At 37.1% G+C, this 24,957-nt stretch overlaps 1 protein-coding gene across 17 annotated transcripts in view; it reads right to left on the bottom strand.

Annotated features, from left to right (window-relative positions):
• LOC105201550 (ras GTPase-activating protein raskol) overlaps positions 1 to 24,957 on the bottom strand; it is a 312,586-nt gene that overhangs the window by 95,852 nt on the left and 191,777 nt on the right. For 2 of the 17 annotated variants that reach the window (XM_026134480.2, XM_026134482.2), the window contains exons 2-3: positions 18,734 to 18,904; positions 773 to 1,177 (exon numbers count right to left, since the gene is read on the bottom strand). The exons of 13 other annotated variants lie outside the window; for them this stretch is intronic. In XM_026134480.2, coding sequence (XP_025990265.1) covers positions 773 to 875 — 103 coding nt within the window. In that variant the 5' untranslated portion in view covers positions 876 to 1,177; positions 18,734 to 18,904. Of the gene's footprint in view, positions 1 to 772; positions 1,178 to 18,733; positions 19,272 to 24,957 lie in introns of those variants that run through there. 2 more of the 17 variants (XM_039457318.1, XM_039457371.1) reach the window with 2 other exon arrangements.

Raw genomic sequence — 24,957 nt, 5'->3', positions numbered from 1 at the left:
TTCATCTACTTGCGCTTTACAGGGGAGGAGTAGGTTTGATACTTTTGAGACGTGCGCCGAATATACATTTCAAAGTAAGTATTTAAAAAGAAATAAAAAAGAAAATAAGTTAACATATTTTTAACTATGTTTTTGTTTACATACTAGAATTGTTTGTCGAATAGAAAATGGATTCGTTTAAAAAACCTCGGATAAATAAAAAGCATTATTATTTTTCCTCCCTCGCGATTTAAACGCGAAAAACGGTGGAACAATAAAGATTTCATAAATCGACGATTTGCGTTGACAATTGACCAAGAAGGGAATGCGGCCGGTCGTCGGTCAAGCAATTAAAATTGCGCGGCAATTATTCCGTAATTCGAGCGTTCCTTCGTATCGCGAGGTGTCGGCTATCGGAAAAGGCAAGCTCGACTTTAACGAGCGTAGGCACGCGATATTGCGATAGGGCTCACCTACGTACATTTATTAGTAGCGCACGTCATTATCCTACGCACCCCGGCATCCATTCGGCGCCATAAAAAGAATCGTCCGAGTAAACGCTCTCGAGCGCTCTCACCTTCGAATGATATTTCAATTTCGTATATAAAAATCGGCGCGGCCTGCAGATAGAGCGCTATTATCGTTACTTAAAACTTCGATAAGCATCTGCCATTACATCCGCCGAGATACCCTTCAATAACATAACGATATCGCAATTATAGTATCGACGCGATTTACTCGCTTTATTCGCTTCGCGACGAGTGTGCAGCATGCAACTCTGTATTTTAGATACCTGATTCAAGGTCGTCCTGGTCGGCCCCGCGAAGGCAGGAGTGAAAACTGCGGGACAGCCGACGTCCGCCGGGCGAGGCGCCCTCCGTCGAGACGCTCTGCATCCTTGGGCGAATGTGTGCACTCGGCGTGTGTTGCGACGACGCGCGAATTCTTCTCAGGTTCAAGTAGAGCCGGGATGAGGTGAACGGGATCGCATCGTGCTTTTTCCTTTACCTCTCAGCGACTCGAGTCGCGAATAATAACGGGAGCCGAATAATTAAGCATTAATTAACTGTTAATGCGTGTACACATCAAGCGTACGATATCGCGCGCTTATAACGAGGGTGTAGGTCGCGGGCAATCTGTTCGCGCTGTGCACCTCTTCCCTCTATCTCACTCTTTCTTTCTCTTCGCTCTAGTTCACCTGGAAAGAAAATCCAACGGTTCGTCGCCGCGATACGATACGTCGCAGGTCGATACACGCCGTGGCAGACGTTCTCCAAAATAACGAAATATGTGACCCATGATCCAAGTTCTGGGGAAAATCTAACGAAATTGATGGGACGACAGCCGAGGCGATCGGGTGTCTACGATCATCAATTTCGCCGGTATCGAGCGAGTTGCTCGTTTTATTCCGTTCCATTCTCGGGAAACCACGTATGTACAACGAACGGACTATTTGCTCGCCAGACGTAACCTCTTTCTCTCTCTCTCTCTTCTCTCTTTCTCTGTATCAAGCGATATTAATCAAGTTGAAAAATATCATGTCCTACCTACCAAACCTCCACGCCAACCGAACATTTTCGTTCGTTCGCCGTGTCAGCTCGGAACAGTGATGCGAGAAATGAAACCTTTCCTATATCGCGCGCGCTCGGAAAATAATTCCGGCCACTATGACGATGTATAAATCACCATCCATTCGCGCCATAATCCGCAATCCGTCTAGTATAATGATATTGCGCAACTGCGGAATTGTAAAGCCTATTGCACAATGAGAAGCACGGGCAACGGGAACAGGGAACAACAACGGGCAATAGATTTCAACTAATCAGAAGCCGCGAAAAATTTCTGTAAAACCAATCAGAAGTTGCGAAATCTATTGCCTGTTATTCCCTGTTCACGTTGCCTGTGCTTTTCATTGTACAATAAGCTTAAACTGACGAAAGTTGTCCTCGCGTCGATGTGTGTCCAAACGCGGCTAATGGTTCTCTATTTTTTTTCTTTTTTTTTTTACCTTATGGTTCGCGCGACGTATAGATAGTATCCCGTGGGTTATAGTCACGTGTCTAATGTCGGACGTTGTGTTAGGTCACAACAATTTATGGACGCAGGTTATTCGCGACGGGCACGCGCGATGACTCGTTCATTCTCAAATGCGAATATCTGCGAATATATTATGTAATTTGATTTTTACTCGCAAGCAATATCAATATCTCGGGGCTATAACTGATGTCATTCTAGAATTTGGAAGAATATTTAAATCATGTGAGATAAGTATAAATGTGTAAATACGTGGTTAAATATGTATAGTCGCTTAAATGCAGTAATTTGTTTCATAAGAGAAAAGATTTAATTGTATTTCTTTAAAATCACTATAATTTTTCACAAAAAATGTGCTTGAAAGAGCTCACGTCTCTAGCATAATATTCATAGAATTTTATCAACTTTAATCATGTAAATATTTTGATTAGACTCATGAGTATTGTCGGATTTCCGTCGTATTGACATTTTTTATAATGGACTTTAACCGATTTATAAAATTCACCTCCAATTTTACCTCCAATTAAAAAAACTACACAATTGGGAATACATCCTCGATGTGCAAATTTACTCGCCTGTTTTGCAAGCGTTAATGTGCGCGATTGGTCGATGCCATAATTTATATCGGACGCGTAGGTGCGCACGTGCGAGCATATGTAGGTGTGGTTTTTAAAGTAGGACAGCATAGGCATGTAATTAAAAATATATGTATGTGTACTTGGAAACTCAGAGTGGTATTTCAATTTCGATCGAATACCAGTGATGCATGCAAATGAGGATCGCATACTCGAGGGACATTCCGCCCAAACACGATCAGGCAATTCGCGCGATGAACTCTTGATCTATCAGCAAGTATAATCGACGAAGATGCGTCGATTATCTGAGAAGATTGACTAGGGGTCTGGTTATTGCGAGAATATCATGACGTAATTTGCACCTACGTTTTATTGCTATTAGAATTTGATCGTTACACGCAGCGCTTGCGTACGTAATATTGCATTTATCTATCTTTTTATTTAACATTTAATCATCAATTCTCCCTCAATATATTAATGCATCAAGAATTGTTATGAGCTTACAAGGACTGGACCTACACTAAAGGAAAAAAGCATCTTACAACAAAAAAATTTTACTTAATACAAAAGAATTATTTACCCGGTGAGTCCCAATAGCTTGTTTACTTGCAGTCAAGTTAGAAATGTCTTAATTGAAATATTTATGTAAATAAAAAATTTGTATTCAAGTAATTTTTACTTATAGTTCTAGAAAATATTTTACCGTTAGACTATATCAAGATTAGATCTCTTACTTAAAAAAAAAACAATTTAATTAAGTTTAATAATAATATACTTTTCGTAAAATAATTATTTAAATATGAAAAAATATTAAAATACAAAATTATACGTAAAGTAATATGTGTACTTACTTAAAAGTAAATATTTTTACTTGGACAGAATAAATGCTTGCATCAAAATATCAGAAAGATTTTACAAAAATGTTTTTTTTTCATTTAAAAAAATTTTTCTTGGTACAATGATCTTAAGACTGCGACTATCGCAATTAAGACGTAAAAGTGGAGCCTTCATTTGCATAAAAGTCCTATATATCTCGTGCGCTGTAAAGGAAACTCGGTATATCCACTTAATCATAAAGCAAAAGCGTATTCGCGTTTCTACTACTTTTCTTCCGCGGTCGAAATCCCAATGGTGAGAAGGAAACGCGAGTTCCATAGATCCGTTCATGAATTCGCGAATTTGTCGCGCGAGTTATTTCTAGGTTTCCATAACTTTGGCCGTGAAGCGTGAAAGATCTCGTGATTAGAAGGTCCCGATATAACGTTGCGAATATGATATTCGTTATAACCACCTGTTGATCGTAAACTATAGTTTCCGCGGCGCGACCATACGGCGCGGGAAGTGAACAGCTATAAAGAACGGAACGGCGATGCTTCATTTCGCGGAGCTAATTAACGATCCGAGCGTCCATGGTGAATTAAATATTAATCAGACGCGATGGCTTAAAAACCAATTATAATGAACGGCATCGCGCGAATAATCGCGCACGTAACCCGGGAAAATTGTAATCACGAAAAAAAAAAACGATTTACGATGTATTAACGCAGAAAGAATAGCAGATAAAACAGACCACTGAAAAAGTATTTCATTACTTCTAAATTAGATACAGCTCGTTTTCATATACTTCTGTCTGACGGCATAAAACGTTACAAAGAATTATAATATACTACTTTATGCTCAAATATTATTTTATATAAAATGTATAAAACGTTAACAATATCAAGAAGCTTGATTAATAATTAAAAAAAAAAACAGCAGCAATGTTTATTAATAATCGCACAACACATGTTCGCACAATTTGTGAAAAGCTCATTAATTACCTCGTCGTTGGTCGCGTAACGATCGTTAGTGTGGCTCATTAGAACACTGCTAACGCTGTTAATCGGGGATACCGAGAGATTTACGGATCTCGGCTGAGGAACGTCAATTACGAACAAGCCGCGCGATTATCCGTCTCCCTAAATAACATCGCGGAGTTTCGTGCGAGCACCCATCGCGAGACCCAGCTTTCATTTTCGACGATAGATTTCATTGCTGAAACAGCGAAGCCGCGGGGCGCGGAATAAATTCCGTGGAACTAATTAACGCCTGTCCGCGTTCGTTGGCCCCGGTAATTCAGAGCGGATCGGCCCGAGAGCTAATTGCACTAATCGCGCTTACGACGATTTACGACACGGCGGAAGTGCGATTATATTCTCGAAACAAAGAGTTGCTTTCCACGTTTTCGGCAATAGCAAGTACACAATTGAGAACCCACCCCCTTCTTTCCCAATTGTGACTACTAACATGACATCGAAGAAAATGAATTTTGTCAAACTTTATTTAAACTTGTAGATTCTACTAAAAAAATGCAATTAAAAGAAATACATAATTTATACATAATTAATTTGCCTTCTCTTATACATGTTCATCTTTACCATAATCAAGCTGGAAAAATTAACATTTATTAATTCTTAATTTTTAATATGTAATTATTTCCTTATTCATGAATTTGCAAAATTTGATAGCACGTAAGAATGCCTCGTGCGTAAAAAAAAAGTGCTAAGCAAATTAAAGGAGTCCATAATTAAAACACGCGGCTTCATTTTCGAATGGCGTCATGCGTTCCTGGAAATTGAATTTAATTAGCAGGAACGTAACGAGCTAATTACAGCTATTGTTTACGAGAGGTGCGGCATCGTTGAAGCTCTGATGGACTTTGACTGAAAATGCTCGGGCGAATTAATTGGAAAAAAATATGTCCTACAAACACGCTTTATTTCTATGTCACAATTATCTGCGAGTAGAAGACGTGCTTACTCTAATCGCAGGTGAAATGTGTATCAAGTTATCTAAGGTAAAAATAAGCTTTATTTTGCCTGAACCATTTTTCACGTTACGAACGAATCGATAAGAACGTTTTCATTTCTCTGTAATTTCTAAATCTACTAATAAGTTACATATATCAAACGAATGACAGGCTGAAACGGCTTCTCGAATTGCAATTTCACGCGGAAAAATATGACAAAAATGATAGGAGCGACGCGTAACTGTATCTACGTTAGTGCATAAACTGTCAAGGATTGCTTAGCCAAGATCATTATATTTTACGATCTCGCGCGAGAGACGAATATTTCTCTCGCGTAACGACCGTGAATGATGCTCGTCAATGTGAGCCACGATTTTATTGTCCCCCCTACGGTAATCGACAGTTTTATCACGACGGAAGGTATTTCTCGTATGCCTTTTTGGTAGCAGCGTATCATCGTAAAGTCGCTACAATATCGTAAACAAGGCTGCGCCGTTCCGCGATTTTATATCCGAACGTAACAATGTAATATTGTGTTAATGAGCAAAACATGTGATGCGATAATCACCATGTCAATGTTTTTATGTAAACAGTACTGTTACGTCATAATTTAATATCGACATGTAACAATCTTAACATTGATGATTATCTGCTGAAATATTTTGCATTTCATTGTAATATCTCAATTGTTATACATTTATATTACGTCATAAAATAAAAATGTCTATTTGTGATATATGTTTAAAAAATAACGTTACCATTTTTTAAATTACCGAAAATTATTCAATTGTGCATCCGGGATCTTCTAAATGTTATATAAATGAATATAATTAATTTTTTGCAATTTTTCCCAAAAAGTACAAATATTTTAACATAAATGCGACAGATTAATGCGACAGATTAATGCAAGGTTGCAAATATGATTTCTTCGCTCGGAGGGTGAACGTTCGCGACATCTTTTCAGTTTCGTCTCTCTCTTTGCACATTAAGAGTCCCTCGTTGGTCAGCGCGTCTCGGATCTTTTCTATTTTAAGCCTCCTATATCTCTAACGAAAGCCCGACGTGAGTGTTCCGCCGCAGAGCATGGCAAGGAACTTCTTTAAGAATCCCTTTTAAGCGAGCTCGAATCCAGTCTTGCATCAGCGTGAAATTCGTCAAACTGCAACTGAGCTTGTTTAATCGGATTACGTCGATCTCACTGATCGACTTTCTAGGAACTTTTTCTCTCCCGCTTGTTAAACGAGTTACAAAAGAAAACAAAAGCGATTCGACAAAACCGCTATGAAGTTTCGATAATAAAACGGCGGATAGAGCGATCAACACGAAAGAATGCGATAACGCCTTACACATCCGTAAACTCACGGAAACGATAACGATCCGTGAAAGTCGTAACGGATGAAGATGATACAGGTGTAAGCGTAAAAACTCGGCGCGTGTAAAATTTAACAAAAAGACTAGATTTTTTAAATCGCTCGCTGCCTCTCGCCTCACCTTCGTCGATCAAAGTCTAGCGGGAATATTTCAAGAATTTCTTGGCAAGCTCTTGAGCTTCGGAGCAAAATGCTAGGCTGCCGATAGCACTATAATTGTGAACAAATACGCTTCACGACTTTCAAAATTTTTATCCGACATACACACGCGTTATTTATACGCATGAAATCACCTTCGAATATGTCTTAAAGAACAAAGATTATGCTAAGATTATTTATACATTCACAAACGTTAATTTTGCACTTCTAATCCCGTAATTTTTTAAAATCGATTTTGATAATAAAATGTTTCGCAATATTCGGTTTCGCGATATTTTCGGATAATGTAATTTCAACTAATTTACTATTTTTATCATGCAGCTTTTATGCATTCATAATAAATGTTTTATTTTTATAATAAATATGTCAACGTTTTCCGCGTAAATAAACCAAAGAAGAAATAAAATTATCGTGGAAGTCACAATTAAAATATATTTGAATTTATCGTGCACACAATTGCATAATAAATTGAAATTTTATGTCAATAGATTTTGTGTATTTATGATTCGCGTAATTTTAAATAATTTTAGCTAATGAGTGAACAAAGAACGACGCTCCTTAAAACCCTTTTGAAACAAATTATTCGAGCGTTAATAATTAAAAAAGTAGCGTGGAAAATTCTGATTAAACCGGTGTTTCATGTTGCATCACGATATATTTTTAACTTTTTACAAAATGGACCTTCCACTCGCAGTAGCTCGGAAGAAAAATATTATGACAGAAATGTTTGCTGAAAGTAAACGGGAATTATACATAGCCGGATATTCGAGAATGGCGTTGAAGCGGATGCTTGAGAAACTTTCGTTGTTGGTCCGCCTAAATTGAGACTGCGATGAATTAATTCAATTAAATTCGCCGTCATAAATGGCTGAATTCACCGGAAAGCTACGCGAGTCAACAACTTGCGAATGCAAATTGCCAGAAAGATTAGTTACACGCACACGAGGTTGCGCACATACGAGGCTAGAGAGAAAACTCTCTCAGTAACGTGTTATCGAAACGCCGTCAATCATACAAAAAATATGAATACGATTTTCCCGATGCTCTTCCGACCACGGTCGTGTTATAGGAAACTCTATTCTCCAAAGCAATAACGTTTATGATCCGAACAGTTCCTCCGAAATGCACTTCGCCATTGTACGTACGGCGCCCGCGTGGATTCAACTCGTACACGACCACGTCTGCGAAACTACGGCATGTGGGAATTGTCGCAGATTGCCGACGCAGACAAAGCAATAAAACTCGCCATCAGTCGTTTCCGAGTGATCAATATGCATATAATAAGCTTATTTTCTGGATATATCACCTAGACACGTAAATCCAAAAATTCTTGTTTTAAAATAAAAGTTATTATCACGAGCAATGTACGAAAATATATTATAGACACACTGAAAGAAAAACTTTTTCAATGAACAAAATACACTTTCTTAAAACCTTGTATTTCGATGCAAGAGTTTGTTTGCTCTGTTTAAGTAAAAGACATATTACCTTAAGTATATAATTTTGTATTTTTACACTTTTTACATTAAATTTTAAATAATAATTTTACAAATAAACTAATATTATTAAATTAAATTGCTTTCTCAGATTAAAAAAATCTGATCATCTTAAATACAGAAATAATCTAACAGTAAATATTTTTTACAACTGCAAAAAAATTACTCGAACAAAAATTATTTCCTTATTTTATTTACATAAATATTTCAATTAAGATTAAATAATTATTTTACCGTGAGATATTTTTTGTCTCTCAGCGTAATTAATTGATTTCTTATGTATCCACGAACAAGTCGATCCATTAAAATTCAAATCAATTATGCATTTAGAATCTTGATCTAATTAGCAGACAATTCTTTTAAATTTCATGAATTAATTCAAATTTGCGCATTGAAATTCCAAGAAGTATCGCTATCAAAACTAGAATTCTTATTTGAGAAAAGAGGTGAACAAACTTGCGGAAGTCCACAGTTGCTGAAGAATCCGAAATTGATAACGACAAAGAAATACACGTGTCACGCGACCGCTCGCCGAATCTGGAAGCAATTGATTCGCGCTCGGTTTCGCTTCCGTTCTCGCACGTGCACGCGAAAGGAACGTTTCACCGATACATTCCTTCTAGCCGTGATGTATCTTAAAGCGAGATCGTCTTGACATGGCGCGCCGCGGAACGAATTCTTTTACATAATCGCGATTCGAATGCTCCGACACAGAGAGCACTCTTCCGGGGAAAACTCGGCCGCGCGCGTCGTCGTGAGCGTGATTTACTGCAGCCTGCGCCTGAACTTACCGCTGACCGGGTAAGGGCAGAGAGCTTTTTCCTGCCTTTCGAAAATTACGATCGCGATTTATAACCTCCACCGGCGCCTGCCGCTCGCCGGCGAATTTACGAGCGGCGACGCGCGAAATGAACAACAGCGAATTCAAAAATATTTGTCTCGGCAGAAGACGAAGTTTCTGCCGTAAATTCTTGCACGAGGTTGTGAGAAACCATTTCCAGAAATTTCATTTCCACTCACGGAGTTTCGTGGAGAACGAAAACTATTTTTATCGACTAAGAAGATGGAAAAATACCGTCTCTAAATTACACGCCCGCGGTAAAAGCGTATCTACGTATATCGCAGCGCGGTTTCGGTTCCGACTCTTTAACCTAATCTCCTAAAAGCGGCTTTCAATATTTCATACATGTAATAACGAGTTAGCAATTCTTTTTAGCCAGAAATACGCGTATCTTTCAAAGAAATTCTGCCATACGCTGAGTTAAGAATGTATGAGTCATACCTCAAAACATTATCAGAAATATAAAAATTTCATACAATATTTCATAGAGTATTAGAGAAGATTCTCTCTAGAGAATCTTCAGTTTTTAAATTTCAATAACTTTTAGCTCGTATTGTACAGCCATTATATCCTTAATACCGAGAGAACAAAAATGCTTTTTATCAAAAAGCTATTATATTTGTAAAAAGATATACCACTTTTTACTGCACAGAAAAAAAAATAATATTAAATCATTAAACAATTCATTGTATCATATATAAACGAGAATATAAATCTTCTTGGGAAAATTTATAATCTTAAACACACATGATTTGCTTGCACGAAGAAAAAAATTTTCGTCTCGTAAGCAAATTATGTCTGTTTAAGATTATAAATTCTTCCGAGATTTTATATTCTTGCTTATACATGAAACAATGAATTGTTGATTCAATACATTTTTTTCTGTATAATTAAAATGCTATATCCGAGAGAAAAACATCTCTCTTCTTATTAGGTATCAGCGACAGCGACAAACGTCTAGTTGCATAAGATCTGTACGTTTCGTAATAGTACGAGAAACATCAACCGGCACAATTGGAGAAAAATGAAGTGTCGACTAAGTCGCATGCCGCGTCACAATTAAGCGAGATACGTAATGAAGTTCGATGATATCGGAGAGCGTTTGCCATCACCCTAGCATAACCCATTCACTGTATTTGGTTAGTGAACCGCCTGCACGTTGCCTTTTACACTCGCACAATTAGATTTATCGTGCTCTCACCCCATTCCTCTATTAAACTAAAAGGCCCTTCTTCCTAATTTAGTAAAAGACACATAATTAAATTGAAACTCGCAGGGCTTCGTAATTCAGTTGAAAGTGCCAGAAAATTTCTGCTTACGTATAATATTTTTCAAGAAAATCTTTAGACACATTATGCCAAAATAATTTATATAATAATTTCTTTGTGTGTGTTCTCAATATATTTTCATTAATTATTTCTCCTTTAAATGTTTCGTCCATGTAATTTTATTGAATATTTATTAAATAAAGATATTTATAACACTTTTTAAGTAATACAATGTATCTATTATAATATATCTTCTCACTCTTTATAGGTCATAATGTCTTAAAGATTATGGTGGTCGTAAATCGAAAAGATAGTAATAGTAAAAGTTCAATGACCCAACCCAGCTCATTGTCATACATAAAATCTCGGTCGCGCGAAGTCAATCACGTAGCACCCAGCGTATCACACAGTGGTCGAACAAAAGGAGGATGCAGGAAGCGATTGGGTACGACGTTTCACATCGTAAAACACGTCTATTAAACGGATTTAATTAAATAAATCGAATCTTGTTCCTTATCTTAAAAATAAGAAAAAAATTAACGGAATGTATATTAGTTTTATAATAATGTTAAAAAACTATGAATAATTAAATTTTGAAAAATAATATATATAATAATAATAATTATTATTATTATTACTTATTACTGTCTTTACTTATAACAAATATTATAATTATTATATAAATATTGTAATTAAAATATATTTAAGTCATATTATATCCTTTTTCAATTCTTAAAAATAATGATTGTGTATGGTACTGCAAATTCATTTTATCAAAAATTATTTAAAATTGAGTGATACTAAAAATAATGTGTCTCTAATAAGTTCTAATGAGTTTCGGGTTTGAAGAATGACCGATTCCGTTCAAATAACATCGCTTTTACACACGTTTGCAGAATTGTACATTTATAGCTCGCGATTAAACGCGAAAGAGTATCCGTGTAGGTGTCTTTCCTGGGACTAAACACTCGAACTTCCTGAAAACTTCTCGCTGTTATTGCGGAAGTTAATCTCGTGTCACAGTAGATGATAAACAACGTTGTATGCCAGTAAGTAACTTTGTAACAAACTTCCGCTGCCTTTTCCACCGTATTTACTGATCTCCTGTTTGGAGACGACTCTGCATCATTTACCACAACTTTGTTGGACATCTACAACCATTTATCATGTGGCACACTTTATGAGTTATCAATAGATCACGCGCGCAAAGCAAAATAAATTTTTAGTACAATACGATTTTATGTATTAAATATTTTTTATGTCTATCAAAATTTTCATTTTCCGATTGCTCGTAAAAGAACAATCAAAAGTAATAAAAAAAATGTTCCATTATTGAAAAAGGAGATACAATATAACAAAATTTTATTTCAATTGTAATATATGCTATAGGTGAAGACAATAACAATAATGTACTTTATTTTTTAAAATTGTTTAATTATTTGCGTTTTTTTTATTATTTAAGCAATTGGTCAAGCTTTTGCGTTTATAACAAAAAAATATTTACTTTTTGATATTAATCCAATGAAGATTAAAAAGTATAATAATACTTATCGCGTTTCGATGTGTTTACTAAATATAAAGATGTTCCGATCACTTCACACGTCTGCACACGTCTTAAATCTGACGGTCAAAGACCCGGTAAGTGATCTTGAAAAAGTGCGAAGATCGCAAATGCTGTGAAATGTAGGTCGAATCAGTCATGGTTCCCGAACAAAGTTTATTATGTTAAAGCGCAGGCCAAGGAAAACTCATGAAAATTCATGAACGTAAACGCGAGTGAGTAATCTAATCTTCTAATTATCTCATCACGTAGATTAGAACCGTTTAAAATGGCGCTGACGTCATCCGCTCTTTTGTCTAGCTTGTCAAAGCTGTAACAATAAATTTATGCACTTGCAGCATTACAAAAAATTAAATAAAAAAATAAATAAATAACACGCAATTTCTTTCGTTTGATTTTTCCACTAGTTCTAAACTATTTAATCAAAATCGTTTAATCTTCTTCAATTAAAGTTAACAAAATAAAAGATGCAAATACAGATCGAAATACAGATCTACGAAAAGACGGCTTTCTTTCGACCTTGATATAATTTTATGGCGATCCGCATCGCGGCACGTTTTTAATTGATTACCGTTTTAATTCGCAATAAGATGGATGCGCAGCTTGCATGCTCATGCTACATTTCGTGCTTCCACTTTTACAAGAAAATCCGAGATGAAAACGATAAGAGAGACTCGATCCTTCTCAGAAGGCACGACGCGACGCAGAAACAGTGACACGCGACAAATTCAACGAATCCGTTAGGTTGACCCGTTTCCACGATCTGTACCGCGACGTATACGGTATAGGCACGTGCTATATGCGCGCCTCGCAGGACCAGAAGAAAAATGGTGTCGAGCCACCGAGTTTCTATGGCGATGCTTTCACGTCATCGAATGCAAAAAGACGGTGGAGGGACGGGATGGAGAAAGACTTATGGCCGTAACGCCGAAAGAACTTGAAGCTCGTTCAAGTGCTCCGATGCATCCACCCCCGCGCTTACGCGAGACGTGTACAAAGCCGTGCTCTTCCCTCCCTTCTTCTCCTTTTTCGCATTTATTTCCATTCATTTCCATTTGTCGGCATTATTCGCTGCGGAGTGAGAGGAGTGGAAAATCGGGAAACAATGGCGATTTGCCTAGAGTTGATCGAAATGGGTCATCTCTGCCGGGTAAAGGGTTTTCACGTGAAAATCTCGCGGAGATAAAAAGAGGATCTATGAAAATCGTGGTGATTGAATAACGGCTTTGCGCAAAAAAATTCTCGTTATGCTAAAGTGCGCCACTGATATCGACTCAGATTTGACGGACGTAAATGGCAAACACCTAAGCCATCGGAGACGTAAACGCAAAATTAAATTATTTCCATGCTACGTACGTAGCCAATAATATTTTCCTCCTTAAATTTAATACTATTATGTATAATAGAAGAAAATCACATATTCAATTCGACGTGCAATTTCAATTTCTGAAATAATTAAAGTTTTAATATAGTAATGCGATATGTGGTGTAGAGTATAATATGATATGTAAAGCGCGAATACGTTGAGACTTCGCGACTAGTTAAATGGATTTAATTGGGTTAAATTAACCTTGCCGCGCGGCTTTTAAGCTCTATATTTGTATGTTCTATTTATAAAATCGCAAGGTGAAAATCTGCAAAAATATCCGCTGATGACGCATTTCTACTTCAATTGGTAACGCGACGAGGGTTGATAATACACGACAGCTGGAAATGAGAGGAGAAACAAAACTTTCTCAATGAAAGCACAAGTACTATATAGATCACCCATTCTCATCTTGGTTATATAACTTTTAAACCAATGTATAACCAAGTCTATAACGAGAAATAAAAGATCGATGCATTCCACCTCAAGAGAAGAGACTCCGACGACAAAAATCTGGTTTCTAGTGTACTGCAAAAACGGTCTATCTATATCATTAACAAAGGAAGGCTCTCCCTTTTGTTAGGCGTTATCCACACCGGAAGTTACGACTACCTGCCCGCACGGTGTTTCCTGTGTCGTGCTGTGATATTCCGATGCTCCGACTCTGTTTTATCCTCCTCCCTCTCCATTTCATACGGAATTTTTATCGTGGTGCATATAAAAATGTTCCGCCGTAAACTCGAATATTTCGAACGTACATCGTTGTCATGAAATTTATTTGTTCGCCTCTCTCTTTCTTGTTCATCTCGGAAAGGACAAGATATACTTTCCGCAATTTCTTATTAAGTTCTGCCTAGTAGCATCATTATCAAATCTGACGATCAAATTAATTTGAGATATTATTTCTAGTTTCAGTTTACGATCGTGTTTTAAGTCCGACAACCACACCGGTAGGCAGAATTGAAAAATATATTTAATGATTGATATGAAAAAATTATTGAGCACGGAGATCCGCTTCGAAAAGTGGCGTTTCTTCTAATGTTATACATTTTGCTTATTGCACACCTGTGCAGAATTACCTCACGTGCGAAATAAAACCATCATTATGTTCGGTCGGTGCCTTTACTGGTACTTTTAATTTACTATTTGGATATCAATTAATTTCTATAAAAGTCTTAATAGCGGTATAAAATGTATAAAATATAGCAATAAAAAATAGTTGTTAATAAAGAACATAAAGCAATGTCGATTACACCGTTTAGATTCCGTTAGAAATTAATTATAATTTTTTAATTAATCAACTCGCGATTATCGTAGAAAAATATTATTTTTCACAAAGAAAACTTTTTTTAAATGTCTCTTTATCTTGTAATTTTCAGTACTATATGTACTATATAATTTTTCTCTTTAATAATTAAAGCACTTTATAATATTTTCTATTTTATACACACATGTGTTAAAAAGATTAAATTTAAAAATATTAATTTTGCTTCGTCTCTTAATGCAATTGTCACATATAATCAGCCAAAAAAATTTTTTCTATTTAATGCAGTAGATTTTATGCGGCTTAAAATAAACTACAGTCCATTCCTCTAAAACTTCTTGTATAACCTAACTCACCGTTATACTATGCACGTAAAAGAAGACGTGAAAAAAATGAAAACGTCAAAGGACCCACGCGATGCCTCTTTGTCGGGGACGTTGCATGTAAAACTACCTGTCTTTTATATAATATTAAAAGTACTTCGGCCGGTGGACGAGAATAGTGCGGAACCGCGATCGATCGATCGTTCATGCTCTGCCTCGGTACTTCATGTCTTTCCTATGGAAAAATTTAAAAAAAATATCCACATTCACCACAGGCATTCGCTAGGGCGATTCTCAAGCAGGGTTCGCTTTCTAAACGTGCACGTTGTAAAGAAACTCCCGAACACGCCACACGAAGAAGACTTACGCGAAGTTTCTTCTAGTGAGTATTCCAGCTAGAAGAGTTTATAACTGTCGACAGTCTTGTGGCGAAAGAAAAACCCACGGCACGCGGCGGAAAAAGCGAGTGCGAGCATGGAGAACGTGCGGACATGTAACTGTAATGCGAGGCGCGATAAGATTATTTTATTTCGAATACGAAGAGAAAATTGCTCGGAAGTAGAATTGCAGATTACGATAAGAAGTTCAAAAGTTTAAACTTTGTACTTTAATTTTTCAAGATTCTTTTAAACTAGAATACAATTCACACAGATTCTCTTGCATTTAATCCTATCAATTATGTAATTTAATTCCATCAATTATATCGACTTTAAGATCAAAAAATTATTTTATGTAATATTTCTAATTATCATATCTTTCTTTTTTTTTGAACTTTTAGCATGCATAATAACTGTGTGAATTCCAAGTGTTAAAATTACATTTCTTCTTTATTTTTATATTATATTATTAATTGTTTTGAGAGGTTGATTAAAATTTGAAACTTTTCATTACCTTCTAAAGATATATTTTTTAACTTGCTAACGAAATTGGTTAACGATTTTAAAATAAAATGAACATGTCTTCTATAATTATGTGCTGTCAATGCAGGAACGAATTATTTCGACATGTACGACGAAATTAATAATATATCGGCGAATAATCTATTCTCGACAGACAAAAGTGTCTGTCCGCGAAGCTACGGCCTCTAAGGAAATTCTCACTCGTTTATTGAGCTATTTGTTCCGCTCTGCCACTAAATTCGATTCCAACTCAATTTCAATGAGTCTACTAATTGTCGGTGACTCGATTAGGCGAGCTACAATAGAGCTTCCGTTTGCGGCAAGTACGAAGTTTCGAAAGCGGATCCCGCGCGTATAGAATGGAAGTTTCCAACGCAAGAATAAGATTAAGTACTAGAGAAAAGACAATGAGTCTGTGAAAACGACAGTGATTCTGGTATTTTGTATATTACAATTCTTATATATAAAATTAAAAAAAAAATCAAACCTTGAAGTGACAACACAAAAAATTACCAAAGATATTCTACATATTATGTAGAAGTTGGAGAAATTGCAGTCCTGTTATCAGAGAGAAAGAACGCGGCATCCGTGAGCTGCTTAAACCAAGTGCTTTCGCGAAACAAGAGAGCTTTGGAGCTTTTCCCCGTGTTCTTTCTCCGCGTTTTCGCACGGGTGTACTTTATGCGGTGGCATTACTTCGTCATGTAAATTCATTGCAACTAAAATCCATGTAGTTTAAAACCCCGTAAAAACGAGCCTGTCGAATAGCTAACGACGTCGAACTGCCGTTCAACATAGTTAATTAAATAAAACTTCTTTTTTCTCTATTGTAATCATTTTTTTAAACTTGAACTGCATTTTAATGAGAATCTATCGCGCATCTCGGTACAAATGTTTCTTTTACCGTTCTATCACAGAAAAAAAATTAATATCAAATCGACAATTCGTTGTTTCATATATGAGCAAGAATATCAAATTTTCTTGGAAAAATTTATAATCTTAAACAGACATAATTTGCTTACATAAAGAGGAAAAATTTTCTTCATGTAAGTGAATTATGTCTGTTCAAGATTATAAATTCTTCCAAGAAGATTTTATATTCTTTCTTATATATGAAACAATAAATTATTGATTTAATACTAAATTTTGTTCTGTGATTATTTAATAAATATAATTCCTTAGCAGCGTAGAGTCTTATAGATTTTACAATATATCGAAATGTAGACGATCCCAATAGTAAAGTGTATGGTGCGAAAAGTGGCATAACGAAATTGTTATAAATCTTGATACTCTTATATACTGTTTACATTATACGCGTAGTTACTGTGTGTAGACCTCAACTTTATCATTATTGCAGTACCCATAGCAGCGCTAGTAAAAGGTAATCCTGAATAAAATCTATACTTTATAGAATATTCAAATGTACGCGACAGTAAAATGCCGATGGTATCTGTGCAACATGCACATTGCGTTCGTAACTTCTATTTTTCTGTTAACAGAAACGGAACGAGCGAAGCAATGAACGTGAGGGAATGCATTATACCGCATGCGCTGGATTACACTGTAATTTTCGCGCAATATTATTACGATGATGCATGAGAATGAATCACACTGTAATATCAATGTAGGAGTTGAAGACAAGTTCGCAATTTTGATACTCTCTCTTTTACATATAAAGTATAAATTTCCATAGTATCCCAAATAGTTTTATCCCAACACAACGGTGAAGTTTGAAAATTAACGTGGGACGATCGGTAACGAACGGCGCGAATTACGAGCTCGATTTCGCAGGTTTGGAAATACGCGCGAGCGTTGATACACGTTTCGTCTTCGTAGCTTGTTATCAGCGTTAATTGCGAGCATAATCAATCATAATTCCCGAGCGAAAATGCGAGCGATGCCCGTAATGGCCACGTGGAGGCAACGAGTGATCGACGCGGCAATATTTCGCGCGTAATTGTTATATAGAGGCTTTCTCGATTCCGTTCATCATCATCGTCGTTGTCGTCGCCGCTCTCGTTGCCGTTGGCGTGTTAGTATACCTGCGGGATGCAATTTCCGAACTCTCGCGATCACACGTACTAACGCGATAACACACGCGGCCTCATACGATTAACGACTTGCTTGTAATCGGCCGGACTCGTCGGGACGATAATGCGAGAGCAAGTTTTAACGGGGTAAGTGGATCATGGGTCCCATGGATAAAGCCATTAACAATTAACTGCGTCGCTGCTGTTATTGCAGTTAACGCTCGCGTCATCTCTTCACTCAGCTTCGCTCTACTGTTAGGCTCGGGCATTATTCACATATCAATTACGACATAAAGCCCTTTTGACAATCTGTGTCACTACTGTGGCAATCGAATTAATTTATCGAACAAGTCGATAATGCGCAAACTGTTATCGGGCGCATAGAACCTTTCGAAAATATTGTTTCACTAAACAAAAGTAATATTGCCGTTGCTTAATTTAATTGCAAAGTTAATTAAATCCAAATTAATGAAAATTAAATACGCAATAAAATAATAGTTTCGTGTAATGGAACTATTGTGAAAATATCTTTCCAGGATTTAATAAAACGTTAACACGGCAAATTTTATGATCTAAAATTTGAAACAAATCGATGCGCCATAAAAATGATATTCTCGATTTTCGAATTCAACATAGTAATTTACTTAATCTTTAATTAATTAAAGTTTCGTCATGTAAAATGCTTCACTCTTGTCTCTTGCTTTGTGAAGAGAAACGCGCCGAGCCGTTTGCTTGGAGAACATCTGCCACTGTATAATTTTGAGAGCTTCTCAAACTTACCTCTTCCCAGTACAAACTTGTACGTCGAGCAATTCTGTGTCCAGGAATCCTTCAACTTATCGGCAAAGCTTTGCGACGTCGGGCACCATTCTGTCGGCTTGTGCCGACACAAGCACTTGCATCGTGGATCCAAAATTTTTCTTGCATGCACAAAGAAGCTGTTGCGCCGCTCTGAATGGGGCATGTCACAAGGGTTTGTGTTTTACGCAGAATTATTTTAAATATGCATCACGTGCAGTCCGAGAGACGCCACTTTGACGAAACGAGCTCGTTTGACGCAAAGGAGTTTGTTCTTGCAGTTACCAAACTGAAATAAATGCTGGTGCAGTCAGGAGACTAAAAGGCGATAATAGCCCACTCTAAGCACGTCCGCGAGAAAGCGAAAAGAAGTGCGTGACACCACTCGTCTTTAAAGTAAAGTTTGAATCTTTCAAAACACACAGAGAGAATTTTCTCTTAGAATTTACTCTTAAAATAATGGTAATCGTGGGACAATCAGGACGTCGAAGTATTTTACTACAATCTTAATAAAATTCAGTAAAAAAAAGGTTCAATAAAATTTTTACTAGATTTTATTAAAATTATATTAAATCTTATTAAAATTAAAGTAAAATTCTTCGACGTTCACGTGTCACGATTATTATGAATTTAAAAGTGAATTCCAAGAGAAAATTCTCCTCCCGTGTATCTGATTGTGAGATATTTAGAATTTTACTATCCGCTTTTATTGCGAAAATTCGAAGGAGAAGCGGTAAAGGGAATGTAATCTGCGATCAAGGGGTTTCTAGTTTACAACTTTCACTCGATAAATTTCCCGTCTCCCGCGGTTTCTATCACCCGCCGGGAGTGCGTAATATTCTCACGCGCGATCGCCGGAACTGGCGAATTTCGTTGGCTAAAGGCGACGCTCTCGGCAATTAAGACAAAGCGACATAAGCAACGAGCGCGACGTCCGGCATCGCTCGTCGTTATCTGGTGCCACGTGAACGCACTGCGAAAAGAGGAAATAGCTCTCCAACGCGCGACTTATCTCGTCCGCCTCTCGGCGTTACCAAACTTCGAACCAAACTGTTTTTCTATCTGAAACAATCTTTTTATCAAAAGTAATTTGAGAGCTGGTGATAAGGTCCACTACGATATCGAGTCCCCGACGAGCGAAATATGGACGAGTCACGCGTCGTTAAAAGTTTCCCCCTCCCGTATCTACTGAAACGTGACTCGAATTCTGTTGCTTAAAGTTTCGCACCTGTTGTCTTTGTTAATAACCATCGGCGGAGTCGATGACCGAATATCAAAGAAACGGCCGTAGTGCCAAGAGAAGAGGATGATTGGTATTTACTATTACAATGAAAAAAAGAAATAAAGAAAAACGTGAAAAACGAAAATTTACTGCGGGAATTAGACGTGCGTGTGTCTCATAATTTATAAATTGCATATTAAATATGTCGTTAACAAATAAGAGAACAAAGCGTTTATATATTATCGCTTATTTAAATATAATTAAAAACAAAAAAGGGTAAAGCATGAAAATTAACTGACTGTTTTGTCCTTTTTTTTTCATAAGAGAGAAAGGGCGGAAGTCAAGAATTGAGGACAGAAAAACGTTGTGTACCAGGTGCAGAATGCACGGTAGTAACAACCCGACCGACCGCGACTCCCCCGGTAAGATTCACGTTACGTTTCGTGGCGTCGACCGTTTCATGGCTGTCAATAAGGACGCCGTCAAATAAATTCATCCCGACGCGATAGCACAGAAAAGCCGATGCCGAACGGAGATGATGTTTCGCTGAATCAGCTTCGACGACGCGTACGACGAGACGCGACAATCGTGATAATTCCGTCGACTGCGACTGAACGATCGTAATAAAAAAAATAAAAAAAAAAAGAAAGAGAAAAGCCGAGAGAACAGAACAATCTGATAGGATAATTCGACGCCGTGCTGTAACGAGGATTCACTGCCTCGGAGTATTAACTTTCATTAACGGGCGCAGATTCTCTCCAGGGGAGTGCCACGGCATGTGTGTGCTCGTTCGTTTCCGGTGGAAGCGTATCGTTTTAAAACGTTTGTTTAATTATCGAGTGTGGGGTGGTAGCAATTGACCCGAGCTACATGTTGACACGGATAAAGAGGACGACGTTCGAAATACGGTATTTTACGCGAAACGAAAAATTGCCCTTGGTATTATCAGGAAAAATGCCGACGAAACGAATTCATACCGCGAATTTCGTACATGGCCATTTATATGTCCCACAGTGACATGCGCTGGCAACAATGATTTAATTGCTTTTGTCGTATATCAAAGAGAATTGAATAACCGCATCGCACGATTATTAAACGAATAACGATACCGCACGTTAAATAAATAATAAAACAAAGCTTGTAACGAAAATACACGCCGATGAAAAAAACACAAACGCTTAGTTTTTCCGGGATATCGAGGCTTCTAACTGGACGGGTGTATATACCGCACAATTTAATTGACTATTATTATTAAAAACCGTTAGTTCCATATCTAAAGCACTGCAGAAATTTAATGATTTGTAAAATGATACAAGGTTTCGATTAAAAGATAAAACAAGTCACGCCACACAATTAAGTATCGAGTTTCCTCATTATAGTTTGTGCCTTGTCTTGAAATATATTTTGAGATAAGACAGCTGTGGCATAAGCACATTTTAATCAGTAATATATGCAAGTATATGCTGCATTAACGCGTTCACCGTGAACGAGGTATGAAACAATTCCGCGAACGGCAATGCTCCGTAATCGATCTCTCGAGACGTTTAACAACAGAATGACGCTACAATCATGACTCATCTGAGCGAGTAACGATGCCTTCACACTTGACGGATCAATATCGGAGTTTACTAAACTTACGCGAAAACAATTTTCTATACCATTATTCTTTAAGAACAATTCAGTATTACGAAGCAGAAGATAAACGTTATTACGCGAACGACGATGAAAGTTACCAGTTCATAGTCAAGTATTTGAATAACAAAAAATTTACCTTTCCTTAATTATATCGAGTACAAGAAAACATTTTTTTAATTTATTTAATATTTTTATTTAATATTTAATACATATTTTACGATGAATTATTTTAATCTATTTTTAATCCAGTCTTTTTAATCTATTTTTAGCACAGTTGATCGACTTGTATTAATTGAACGGCTTATTTCTTGTGAGTACTATATAAACGCATAAATTTAATTTTATTTTTATTTTTCATCTAATCCCTTTATATTTCACGAATGTCGAATTTTTCATTCGCATCGCGACGCACAAACGGTCGTATTAACGTGAAAGGGTTAAAAAGGATCACTGGGTAGAATAACATGACACGATGATTAATCGCCAGTCTGCCATTAGGCTCAGAAATAGACTACCAAAAACACGACATTTCTATGGATACACGTGTAACAACACAATCAACATTTCACAAGTCGACGATTTGGAACGATAGATAGGCGAATCATTGTCACGCCCGTGATACAGATAAGTGCGTATTTGTGATATCTTTTTGGTCTAATAAAATGCGACCGGCTCATTTCTTTTTCAATCAATCAAACGGAATAACATTGTCGACAAATATTAAGTATCAAATTTTCGAGAAGTTACTAGTGTAACAGTATTGCCTTTCTGCAATCGAATCATAACGCTGTATAGTGTTGCACTGATAGCGAGAATGAACGTGGGAAGGCTGTTTATTTTATCAGCTCTCGTTAATCACACAATTCTCCGACAAGACTAATCCTCTTAAAATTCGATAAAAAATCTATCATTAATATTTAATATTCAATCGCAGAGCAAAATATCACGCGTATGTATTATAGTTATTTTGATGAATTGTTCTACACGATATAATACAAAAAAAGATATCTGTTGAACAAATAATTGCTAAATAAGAGATGTTACGAAATACATATGCGTAGAATAAAGTGTTCAAATGTCAAATATTTTCTTTCGAATTTAAATTTACCTTGTAACATATTCAATGTAAAATGGGACATATTTTACAAGATGATAAGAAGAGAAATTTCTTCGGGAAACTTTCCACGGAAGTAAAGAAAGCCTGGCGTTAGATAATGGAGAAAGAAGTGGGAGTGCACTTTGCAGAATCGTCCAGACGGAGCATTGTCGAGGGGCGCATTGTCAGGGTCGCTTAGGTGTGGTCAGTCATTGTTATGTCTTTCACGGTGATGCGTGTGCGCAACGGCTATAAAACGAGTACTTTAATATCTGTAATTCATACGGCATTGCCGTAATGTAATAGCGATGCCGCGCAAAGTTATTTTCGCTCTCTTGGATTTCACCCATGTCTCATTTCGCTGTCCTCCCTAACTTATCGTAGGTGTGTGAAAACCTCCGGCAATAATGACTAATTGTTAAACGTAACATTATATCAGATCAAATATGGAAGTCGCACGAGGATACATCTCATAACACAAACGTTGTGTCCACATGTTTGGCCCACTCCATAATATTCGTCAATGATTATTTGCGCGCGTAATATATATGTATACATACGTAACATGTAACGAAGGTAATTTAAATACATTAATCGTCGATTAATGCCAATGAACGTGACAATCGATGCGTGCAATCTAACGTGAATAGCTTGCGGAAATTGATCCGTGTACAGGTCGTTCCAAAATCGCATCTAGTTCTTTAACTCTTTGTTGCATAATTTTTCTATGGAACATATTTTGCTGAATTCTAGCATGTGTGTTTTAAAGTCGCTGATTACAAATCTAAAGTCAAAGTCAATTAATTCAACGTGTCTTGATAGTGATTTCAACTCAGCATGAATTTTTGTAAAAAAAAAAGTACTAATTTTGACTGATCTTTTATGATTTATAGCTAATGCAAAATACATATTTTTTTTATTACATATACACGCAAGTCTTATGAACATAATAATACTAAATATGTAATATAAATTAATTTCTAAAAGCGTAAAAACATAAAAACAGCGACGAAAAAGGTCCTTTGCAAAGGACACTATGCAACAAAGAGTAATGATGCATGAAAAATTGCAATAAAAATTTATAGTTTAATTTTTTCTATACCTTTCATTGATAAAGTAAATTATCTTCGTGATAAAACTTGAAATTGATATTCTAACCGATCTGAATCAGTTAAGCAAACGGCAACACACGGACGACCTAATTAAGAGGGTTAGGTAATTCTTTCCGCGGCACTTTATATCTCAGCGTAATGACAGCCAAAGGGTTGACACTCTCGACGGATGACCAAATGCGGGAAGGGACGTCGCGTGATATGGAGTAACAGGTTTTCATGCGTCGCCAGAAGACGAGGCCGGAATACAAAAGATAGCCATTCCGATCGGACGACTAGCAGCAGAAGGATCGGGTTCGAAGCAAAAAAGGTCGAATCGCTCGGTGCACGGGATTCGTTGCGAAGAGCTCACGAGCTGAATCTAGTTATTGACCACCTTTCGAGGTTATTGTATCAGTCCCGCGACATTTTTCCTCGTAAGTCGATACGTGATAATCTTGGGAAATTATTGGAAAGCAGTTTGGGACGACCGAGAACAGGACTACGTAGAATCGTAGATATCACATTTGTTATAGAGCGAAGAGATAGAACCGAGCACGTGAACGCGGTCCGCGGAGATATTCACGAACGTGTGAAAACCGAGGGAAATCTGATCCGCGTCCGGATTCGTAGACACTATAAATTTCGCGTAGCTCGCACGAATGGCGATTTATTTCGGTCACCCCGTAGAGGCGCGCTCGAGAGATGTTGCTCGAAAAAATTCGCAATAAAGCACCTACATCGCTTCTGCTCCACCCGGCGTGGCGGCAAGTCGAGTGCATCGTTACTCTTTCACCAACAGCTGCGGCGGGTGTGCGTAAACAAGCCCGAACGAGCGATTCTCTGCCGAATGCGCGCGCAAGCCGGTCGACAGCCGGCGATCACGGCGGGACCTAATCAGTCTAATCTTTACGCGCGACTATCTGTGAACTCTCTTTCTTTCTCGCGTAGGACGAGGGACTGTGAGGCAGACTCCGAACTGCGGTGACATTCGCGGAAAAGACCGAAACGCAATAAAATATTGCGCGATAAAAGAAGAATAGTCATTGTATGAGGGAGAAAGAGATTAAACTACAGATTCTCCAAGTAAAAGAAATAATTATGGTAGTCACAAGATTTCTCTAATTTAAATTTACATTTTTTCCCGCCCGCGGAATTGTAT

Source organism: Solenopsis invicta, chromosome 1 (assembly GCF_016802725.1).
Source record: "Solenopsis invicta isolate M01_SB chromosome 1, UNIL_Sinv_3.0, whole genome shotgun sequence".
Taxonomy (NCBI): Eukaryota; Metazoa; Arthropoda; class Insecta; order Hymenoptera; family Formicidae; genus Solenopsis; species Solenopsis invicta.
The sequence above is the reverse complement of the archived record's forward strand: the minus strand, read 5'-3'. Positions and strand labels throughout refer to the sequence as shown.